General features: G+C 49.5%; 1 protein-coding gene across 1 annotated transcript in view; it reads right to left on the minus strand.

The window, feature by feature from the left end:
* Nucleotides 1–5,666, minus strand: part of JPT2 (Jupiter microtubule associated homolog 2) — a 48,562-nt gene extending 42,896 nt beyond the window's left edge. The window contains exon 1 of the mRNA XM_088452076.1: nucleotides 5,495–5,666. Within this exon, the coding sequence (XP_088308202.1) occupies nucleotides 5,495–5,550 (56 nt within the window). The 5' untranslated portion in view covers nucleotides 5,551–5,666. The remainder of the gene's footprint in view (nucleotides 1–5,494) is intronic.
* Between the last annotated feature and the right edge of the window lie 5,333 nt (nucleotides 5,667–10,999).

The following is a 10,999-nucleotide window of genomic DNA, read 5'->3' on the forward strand; positions in this document are numbered from 1 at the left end:
GCATGTCAGTCTGCAACATTGACTGAAAAGCCGAGGAAGCGGCCGCCAAATTTTGCACGGAGTTGGAGAGCACATCCACCCAGGGTGGAGGAGTCACCATAGGGGCCTGAAAAGGTACCACAGGCTGCTGCGGCACAGGGGAAGCCTGTATATACATAGGCAACCCCGCATAGGGACCCACCGACTGAGACCCAGGAGGACTCCGCAATAACTGCGGGACACCCGGGGAATGGAGGATGGTCGGCTGGGACAACGACCTAGTAGGGAGAGCAGTCGGGACGGACAGACGGTCCGCAATAGACACCAGCACTTGAGAAAACATCGCCCACGGTGGTTCCTGCGCCAGAGAAGGTCTGGATGGGCCAGGAGCCACCTGGCATCGACTACACAGGCCATCCTGTGACAAATCCTCCCTATCTACTCCTGCAGAACAGCGTCCGCAGGAGGCCAACACCGGAGCCACTGAGCGCTCAACCTCCTCGTCTGACATGACAGAATATATTATATATCTGGCACCAGGGTAGAAGTAAAACGCACTCACCGGTGTGCTGAACAACAGCCCACAATATGGCACTGAGTAGCACACAACTGTATGTGACGGACCTCACAAATACGTGATCTATATAAGTGAGGTCAGTAGAAACGCACCTCCCCCACACACCTGTAGGGCTTGTAGGAGAAGTAAAGGGATAGGTATAAGCTGACAGTAAGTAGAAAATAAGCACAGACAGGCAGCACTAGCAAAAGTCACATACCATGCAGGAAGATATACTCACTGCACCTTTCCACTACAATCAACCTGCCCAGATTCAGTGTCTGGGAGGGCTATAGTGCTGTGTACGCTGTCCTTAATCAGGGGAGAGGTACACAGGGGGACCGGTCCGCGTGCTCCCTGAAGATCTGCGCTGCCACTGTGAGAAAATGGCCGCTGGAGACCTCAGAGGAGGAGTGGCCGAGTAGCTGCAGCTAAGCGACGCCAGACTCCGTGCTGAAAGGCGCGCTGAGCTGAGGGGAGGAGCCGCTGACAGGGAAGGCTTCCTCCCCTGGCTAGCATATTAACCCCAGGGCTTGCCGGCATCCCGCTTGCCATATATCCCTGGTGGTCTAGTGGTCCCACGGGTTATTCCTCCTCAGAGGGGGAGCCCGCCGCCACCGCTAGCAGCCCCCGGTCTGTCCCCTAGGACCGGGGGCAAAGGACTGCATCTGCAGGCAAAACCCGCGAGCCGCCGCTAATCGGCGACTCGCGGCTTACCTTGTCCCCGGCGACTCCGGCAGCAGTCCAGGGAGGGACCCAGAGTCCGGCTAGTACGGACTCTGGCCTCCCGCCGCGATCCCCAGTGCAGTACTGGCGTCGCGGCGCCAGCGGGGAAGGAGAGCGGCAGCGTGGGCGTCTGCATAGACAGCCCGTCGCTGCCACACTAGAGCCTCTGTTTAAAAATAAAAATCTAACAGGCTCTTTTTTTTTTTTTAAATAAAAATAGAAAGCTTTTGGGGGCTGCTCCTGCAGCCCCCCTGCGCAGGTGACCCGACTCCGGCCGGGCACCAACTCAAACTGAGGTGCTGTGGCCGGGGGCGGGGTATAGAGGAGGACGGACCCAAGTGCATCCTGGGAGCAGCTAAAGCTTTAACTGCGTGGTGCCCATGGATCCAGATCCAGCTATACCCCAAGGTCAACCCTGTGGACCCCCTATGGACCCTGAAGTAGAAACAAAATATTGGGAAAAAATACGTGGAAAGCAGAACTACGTAGGGGGTAAAGAGAGGAAAAAGAAAGAAGGAAAGAAGTGAAAGAAGGGGAAAAATATATTGGGAGGGACATGGGAGTTAAAGAGGAGACAGAGTCCAGAATTAAACAGATAATAGGTGGACTATGATCATTAAAGTAGTAGGTTCGAAAAGCCTGAGGGTAGGGATCCATGTGGTGTGGTGTTATTATAAAGAAACCAGTCACCCCAAACTATAAGAAACTTATGGGCGGTGTTATGGAGATACACTGAGATTTTTCTCCATGGCCGACACATGCAAATTTTATTTATGAGTTGTTGGCGAGGAGGGTTGATATCTTTCCAGTGCCTTGCGACTAAGCTACGAACTGCGTTTAGGATATGTGAAGAAAGCTTATCAGCATATGGGTTGAGGCCCTCGAGTGGACAGCCAAGGAGAAAAGACTAGGGAGATTTAGTCAGTGGTATTTTTAGTATTTCCGAAAGGAGGACAGCAACCTCATCCCAAAATTTGGCTATTTTAGGGCATGACCACCATATGTGAATGTAGGTGCCTGCCTCACCGCAATCTCTCCAGCAACGATCAGATGCTAGGTGAAACATTCTATGCAGGCGGGCAGGCACCAGGTACCATCTGTAGTATATCTTGTAAGCATTTTCCTTTATTAAGGTGGAAATAGAAGATTTGGATACCCTCTCCTGCACCACAGACAATGTGTCCTCGTCCAGTGGGCTCCCCAGATCCTTTTACCACTGAAGTTCATGGCCAGGTGTATCTGATAAATTAACATTCAATAAAAGATTATAGATGACAGATAATACCTTTCATAAGAGGATTGCGGAGACAAAGACTCATAAGGTGTTAAAGATCTAACAATTGAGTTAATGGGAAAAGAATTAATAAAGTGACGTATTTGAATATAAGTAAAAGTATTAAAAGAAGATATATTACATTTATTCTGTAGGGAATCCAGAGGGGCGCATCCATCCGATTCACAGAAATCAGATACCACCCTCACCCCACCTTTAATCCATGAAGAAAAACAGGCAAGGTTGAAACCTGGGGAGAATGCTGGGTTCGACCATATAGGGGTAATGGGGGATGGGTAGGTGGTGATGTTAAAATGGGATTTACAGTAATCCCATATAGAGCATGTAAAGGAGATAACCGGGTGTGAGCGAGCAGATTGGGGTCTATCAGGTGAAGCCAAGCCTATAATTGTAGATATGGAGGAGACATAACACAATTTAGTTTCAATTTCCACCCAGCAGGGTATTTAATCCCTCAGCAACTTTGAGATTCGTACACATCAGCATTTTAAATTAACACCAATTAAAATGCCTGAGAGAACACTGCAATTTTCTCGCAGAGCACTTGATGTGCTAAAGAAATTGCCCCAACGCTACCCTGCAGCATTCATGGGCAAAGATGCCCTGAGAAGTGCTTGCCAAGTGGTATATCAGAGTTTCCGTCATATTTCAATGTATTTTTAATGTGCATTTAATGCTTGTTAATACTGCATGCAACTCTGAAATTGTTCCAAAGTAAATCGGGGGGGAGGTGCTCTCACATACCAAAATGTCTGTGTGCGTGCTGGCCCATTCTGCTTACATTACTTTCAGGCGATCTGCATCACAAGACATTTAATACTCTTTAAGGACACCTGTTAAAAGCTTTTATATAACACCCAGATGTGTAAAGCCTTAAATAAAAAGGTTGGTTTGGATTACTATAGCGGCTTTCATCTTTCAAGTAGATTTTATAGAGACAGAAATATAACAAACAACAAAAAAAAAAAACAGACAAGTTAACAACTCCTTAATTGCAGCTTCCAGGATGTTTTAAAGGTGGCCATACATGGCACGATATACCTAATATATCGTGCTGCGTGCTCCTGCGGTGTCATACATCGCATCCCCAGGTCTTCTTGCAAAACCATCTGACCTGGGATGCAATGTATGATCTCATTTAAATGTTGGAGGCGGCATATCGTGCGGTCCCACTGGCAGTGACAGCACGATCTGTCAGCTGACAGACCGGCAGTCGCACTACACGGTGCATCACACCGTGAATGGCCAGCATAACCCATGGAAAAGTATATGAGGGCAGAAGGCCTATAACACTGTGTAAACTGATGACAGTGATTAGTATATCTACTTCTCACATAGAATATATTTAAAAAAATAAGTCATAGGAGGTCTACAATGTTAAATAACTGCACACACTCACCATTGCAACTGAGGGCCAAGTAAGTACATGTAACCAACATTCACTTATGCAAGGCAAATTAACAATAAATGTAAGATTAGGGCTTCATATAAACTTGTGTTCATGGTGGAGATGACCTGAGCCCCCTCCATATCGCATAGCACAAATCTCCTCAAAGCGTAGTGTTTCTTTAGGGAAGCCGTGTCGGAGCATGTCACAAGTCCATCATTCTAAATGCTTCTAAACTGCTCTATACTAAAAGTAAAAATAGAGCACACAAAACATGTTTAAACAATGACACTACAGTCATGACCATGCTGATGTAGTACTAGCAAATAGTGGGAAAGAAGGAAAAACATGCTGGACTTTTGCACGGTTCCTAAAAAGAATTCTGTCTATATATCTATATCTATATATATCACAAATAAGTCTGACGTTTCAGAAATAGGATATATAAAGGTTCAGAATGCAGAATGAGTTTGGTTTTTCCCCTGAACAGGCTGACATTTTAGTACATCACTTGACTTACCTGCACGTTCCTACATGAGGTTTCAAAATTTGTGGGGAAAATCAGTTTACATTAAAAAAAAAAAAAAAAAAAAAAACACATCAACCAGGCCTAAATAACCCAGCTCATTCTGCAGAACACACACACTTCATCTCTTGAAATGACATTTACAAATGATGATGCTACAAGAAAGATTAATCTGACCCTTTCATTGTGTGACCATTATAGGAACAATTTCCTACTGGAATTGGAATATTTACTTATAAAGACAGTTTAATGCCAGACAGGGTCCATTAACGATGGGACCTAGAAAAAAAATATATTTAGAGCAAACCACAACTGATGAGCTAGGCGTGGTTTTGCAGTATAGAGAATAATGGTGCCTATATTATATATCAGTGACATTACTTCTGCAAATTACACATAAAATAATATTGGCCTTCAGAAGCCTGATGATGTTGGCAGCAGTAAGGACAATATTTGCAGACGCACCACGGGGACAGTAACATGTAATTACAGTTACAGTACATGGCCGCCGGTAACCAGTGCCCAGAGCTGCAGCTTCCTGCTCCCCCTTACACACACCTAGTGCAGAACAAAGCATGGGCAGAGCAAGCTGCAGCGCCTCTCTACACATGGCCACCAGGAAGGCTCTGCAAACACACTAACCCTTTCATCGCCCTACACCGCCAATATCCGTATAACAGCAGCCAAGGGACACGCTGGGACTTTTAGTTGCCCAGTCACCGGGGCACCGCAGCATGCATAACTGGATGGGCAGGCAGGGACGTTCAGTTCCACAGCCACCAGACCGTCACATGTGCCAGCATGCCGGGCAAGGGACTGGCAGTGAACGCTGAGACTTATGGTGCTACAGGGAACTGACCTCGAGCATCAGCCTGACATAACTACACGAGGAAGGAGACCATTGGAGATACAATTTAGCAGTGGAGACCCAAGAGCTGACTACTGAACGCCTGCATACCCCGACAGCACTGTCATCTAGCGCTGACAGGGAGCACAGCGGGCTGCCGGGTACAGGGGCCGCCTCACCTGGAGCTGGGTTTGCTGTCAGTTTCCAGGCCGAGGAAGGTGTGTGTGGAAGTCATGTCCGCGCCTGACTGCAGCCGGATGAAGGTCCGGACAGTGACTCTCTGAATAGGCAGCGCCTGCAGACTGCTGCCTGCTTTACAGCAAGGGGAAGCACAGGCAGCGCGGGCTGCGGCGCGATTGGCTACTCGGCTGTCTGTCAATCTTCCAACCAATCAACGCCCCAGTCCACACCCTTTCCTATTACTGGTCGGAGGAGAAAGTCAGTCACACGGTTCCGCGTTATCATTGGACAAATCTTTCTCACAGTACGATAGATGAGAGAGAGAGAGAGAGAGAGAGAGAGAGAGAGAGAGAGAGAGAGAGAGAGAGAGAGAGAGAGTTCTCTATATATTTATTACCAGTTATTTTTAAAATAACTGGTATTATATAGCCTCACCTCCAACATGATCTGTTCCATTAGGTACAAAATGCTCTGCTCCTGGACTTCCCACCTAATAAATGATTGCAGTCACCTGTGTTCGGATAGGTGTATGGGCACGAAATCGTACCTGATATCGTGCTGCGCGCTCCCGCAGGATCGTATATCGCATTCTCCAGATCTTCCCGCAGGGTCATCTGATCTGGGATGCGATGTACAATCTAATTCAGATGGAGGAGGGGGAGCCGGGATATTGTGCGGTCAGCTGGGACCGCATCATTACCAGTGGTTACAGCACAATCCGTCTACTGACGGATCGGCAGTCACCCTACACGGTGCATCGCACCGTGTATGGGCACCTTTAGTTATTTCATGAGAAGGGTGTTTCAGCACAGGTGGCTGCAATCATAAATGAAGTCCAGGAGCTGAGCATTATGTACCTAATGGAATGGGTCATGTTGGAGGGTATGTTATATACACTGCTCAAAAAAATACAGGGACCACTTAAACAACACAATGTAACTCCAAGTCATTCACACTTCTGTGAAATCAAACTGTCCACTTAGGAAGCAACATTGATTGATAATCAATTTCACATGCTGTTGTGCAAATGGAATAGACAACAGGTGGAAATTATAGGCAATTAGCAAGACACCCCCAATAAAGAAGTGGTTCTGCAGGTGGTGACCACAGACCACTTCTCAGTTCCTATGCTTTTTGGCTGATGTTTTGGTCACTTTTGAATGCTGGCGGTGCTTTCACTCTAGTGGTAGCATGAGACGGAGTCTACAACCCACACAAGTGGCTCAGGTAGTGCAAATCATCAAGGATGGCACATCAATGGGAGCTGTGGCAAGGTTTGGTGTGTCTGTCAGCGTAGTGTCCAGAGCATGGAGGCGCTACCAAGAGACAGGCCAGTACATCAGGAGATGTGGAGGAGGCCATAGGAGGGCAACAACCCAGCAGCAGGACTGCTACCTCCGCCTTTGTGCAAGGAGGAACAGGAGGAGCACTGCCAGAGCCCTGCAAAATGACCTCCAGCAGGCCACAAATGTGCATGTGTCTGCTCAAACAGTCAGAAACAGACTCCATGAGGGTGGTATGAGGGCCCGACATCCACAGGTGGGGGTTGTGCTTACAGCCCAACACCGTGCAGGACATTTGGCATTTGCCAGAGAACACCAAGATTGGCAAATTCGCCACTGGTGCCCTGTGCTCTTCACAGATGAAAGCAGGTTCACACTGAGCACATGTGACAGACGTGACAGAGTCTGGAGACGTCAAGGAGAACGTTCTGCTGCCTGCAACATCCTCCAGCATGACCGGTTTGGCAGTGGGACAGTAATGGTGTGGGGTGGCATTTCTTTGGGGGGCCGCACAGCCCCCCAAAGAAATGGCCATGTGCTTGCTAGAGGTAGCCTGACTGCCATTAGGTACCGAGATGAGATCCTCAGACCCCTTGTGAGACCATATGCTGGTGCGGTTGGCCCTGGGTTCCTCCTAATGCAAGACAATGCTAGACCTCATGTGGCTCGAGTGTGTGAGCAGTTCCTGCAAGATGAAGGCATTGATGCTATGGACTGGCCCGCCCGTTCCCCAGACCTGAATCCAATTGAGCACATCTGGGACGTCATGTCTCGCTCCATCCACCAACGCCACATTGCACCACAGACTGTCCAGGAGTTGGCAGATGCATTAGTCCAGGTCTGGGAGGAGATCCCTCAGGAGTCCATCCGCCACCTCATCAGGAGCATGCCCAGGCGTTGTAGGGAGGTCATACAAGCACGTGGAGGTCACACACACTACTGAGCCTCAGTTTGACTTGTTTTAAGGACATTACATCAAAGTTGGAGCAGCCTGTAGTGTGTTTTTCCACTTTAATTTTGAGTGTGGATCCAAAACCAGACCTCCATGGGTTAATAAATTTGATTTCCAATCATAATTTTTGTGTGATTTTGGTGTCAGCACATTCAACTATGTAAAGAACAAAGTATTTAATAAGAATATTTTATTCATTCAGATCTAGGATGTGTTATTTTAGTCTTCCCTTTATTTTATTGAGCAGTGTATATATTAGGCAGGTGTGGAAAAAATGCTGCAAAGTGAGAATGCTTTCAAAATTAGAAGTGCTAATAGTTTATTTTATCAATTAACAAAATTCAAAGTGAATAAACAGAGGAGAAATCTAAATCAGATATCAATATTTGGTGTGACCACCCTTTACCTTCAGAACAGCATAATTCTTCTAGGTACACTTGCACACAGTTTTTGAAGGAACTCTGCAGGGAGATTGTTCCAAACAACTGACCACAGATCTTCTGTGGATGTAGGATTACTCAAATCCTTCTGCCTTTTTATGTAATCCCAGACAGACTCAATGACAGGGGCGGATTGGCAGGTATTTTTTGCGGGAAGAATCCCGGTGGGCCGCATGGTTGTGGGGCCGCTTTTCTGTGAGGCCCCACCCCCTTATTTATGTCACCCGGCTGCCTGTCAGCTTTGTCTGGCGGCCCCTGCCTAAGACTTAGCCTCTCTTTCTCTCGCGAGAAGAGAGGCCAGCGCGGCAGCCTATTTAAACCTCACTCAACATACTATCGGCGTCACACACCGTGGAGGATTCAATAGAGGAAGGTGGCGTGGACCCGCGGCAAACGTCGGGACATCAAGGGGGGTAAGCTGCGGCGGAAGTGGGGGGCCGCACAGCAATCTGTTAGCCTGAGCGTCTCCTCTCCACTCTCTCCTCCCCAGGCTGTGAAGTGTCAAGTTTAATTTCACAGCCTGGGGAGAGGGCAGAGCGGAGAGGAGACAATCTGGCTAGCTGCAGCAGGGGCCAGGGGCGGGCAATGGGGCTGCGGGTGACAGCGGCCTCAGCACCGGCGAATCCAAGGGGGGGCGATAAGGGCGACCACCCGCCGGCCCAATTGCCAAAAGTCCCGCCCACTTATTGTGTGCTGCTGCCTGTCAGCAGCTACCGGGGGGCACTGTATAAAGGGGTCTGCTACCTGGGGGCACTGTATAAAGGGGTCTGCTACCTGGGGCACTATCTAAAGAGGTCTGCTACCTGGGGGCACTATATGAAGGGGTCTGCTACCTGGGGGCACAGTATAAAGAGGTCTGCTACCTGGGGCACTATATAAAGAGGTCTGCTACCTGGGGGCACTGTATAAAGAGGTCTGCTACCTGGGGGCACTGTATAAAGGGGTCTGCTACTTGGGTGCACTGTATAAAGGGGGCTGCTACCTGGGGCACTATATAAAGAGGTCTGCTACCTGGGGGCACTATATAAAGAGGTCTGCTACCTGGGGGCACTGTATAAAGGGGTCTGCTACCTGGGGGCACTGTATAAAGGGGGCTGCTACCTGGGGGCAATGTATAAAGGGGCTGCTACCTGGGGGCACTGTATAAAGGGGGCTGCTACCTGGGGCACTATATAAAGAGGTCTGCTACCTGGGGGCACTATATAAAGAGGTCTGCTACCTGGGGGCACTGTATAAAGGGGTCTGCTACCTGGGGGCACTGTATAAAGGGGGCTGCTACCTGGGGGCAATGTATAAAGGGGCTGCTACCTGGGGGCACTGTATAAAGGGGGCTGCTACCTGGGGCACTATATAAAGAGGTCTGCTACCTGGGGGCACTATATAAAGAGGTCTGCTACCTGGGGGCACTGTATAAAGGGGTCTGCTACCTGGGGGCAATGTATAAAGGGGCTGCTACCTGGGGGCACTGTATAAAGGGGGCTGCTACCTGGGGGCAATGTATAAAGGGGCTGCTACCTGGGGGCACTGTATAAAGGGGGCTGCTACCTGGGGGCAATGTATAAAGGGGCTGCTACCTGGGGGCACTGTATAAAGGGGGCTGCTACCTGGGGGCACTGTATAAAGGGGGCTGCTACCTGGGGGCACTGTATAAAGGGGGCTGCTACCTGGGGCGCTATGTCCCCATGATCGATCAGCTGCAGTGCTGGAACTAAGTGCCGTGCTCAGCTGATCCGATCAGAGGTTGGCTAGTACGTGAGAATGTTTCACCCGTCTCGCAGTGAGGTAACGGAGTGCTCATACTGCTCCCTGTCTTTCTCACACTGCTCCCTGTATGTATCACACTGCTCCTTGTATGTATCACACTGCTCCCTGACTCTCTCTCTCTCTCTCGCACTGCTCCCTGTCTCTCTCTCACGCACTGCTCCCTGTCTCTCTCTCTCTCGCACTGCTCCCTGTCTCTCTCTCTCTCTTGCACTGCTCCCTGTCTCTCTCTCTCTCTCTCTCTCTCGCACTGCTCCCTGTCTCTCTCTCTCTCGCACTGCTCCCTGTCGCTCTCTCTCGCACTTCTCCCTGTCTTTCTCCTTTCACTCGCACTGCTCCCTGTCTCTCTCTCGCACTGCTCCCTGTCTTTCTCCCGCACTGCTCTCTGTCTTTCTCCATACTCACCTTCCAGTCCTCCAGCATCTCATGGTACCCCTCTCTTCCTTTATTGAATATTGACTTTATAGCCACTACATGATGATGACATGATGGCTGTATTCCTACACAAACAGGCAGCTTCCAGACCATGTGATATCCTGCATGAGTAGTGAATACCGACTCAAGACGCTGCCTGTCCAGAAAGGATCAATTTCTGCAGAAGCTCCCCATTGCAGAGCAATCATATAGGTAAGAAAATACTCATTCACAATGCATGCTTGCTTGGAAGCACATAGCCACGCCCCTTGCCACAAAGCCACGCCACCTTTTTTGGCGTGCGCCTTCGCCTTCTGCTCCACGGGAAGTTTCTGTCCTCCCTGAGCTCGCCTTAGGACACCTGCGTTACGGTTTGACAGGTGTACCGCCCCAGGGCCACTTTCTGGGAATTTTCCAGGGCCACTTTAAGTTCCCAATCCGCCCCTGCTCAATGACATAGGCGTGCGCAGGTGCCGGCATAGGGAGTGCAGCTTCGGCACTTCCCCCTCTGCCGGGTCATGGACTACTCCATCACTCCTCCCTCCAGGACATACACTGCTCACCTGAACTCACCTGGCCGTCCAGGTGAGTAATCTGTGTCCCGGTGGGAGGTGTGGTCGGGGTTGTCCATGACCCGGCGGAGGGGGAAATGCC

The sequence above is a fragment of the Taudactylus pleione genome, unplaced genomic scaffold (assembly GCF_031769625.1).
Source record: "Taudactylus pleione unplaced genomic scaffold, aTauple2 ptg000032l, whole genome shotgun sequence".
In the NCBI taxonomy this organism is placed as follows: domain Eukaryota; kingdom Metazoa; phylum Chordata; class Amphibia; order Anura; family Myobatrachidae; genus Taudactylus; species Taudactylus pleione.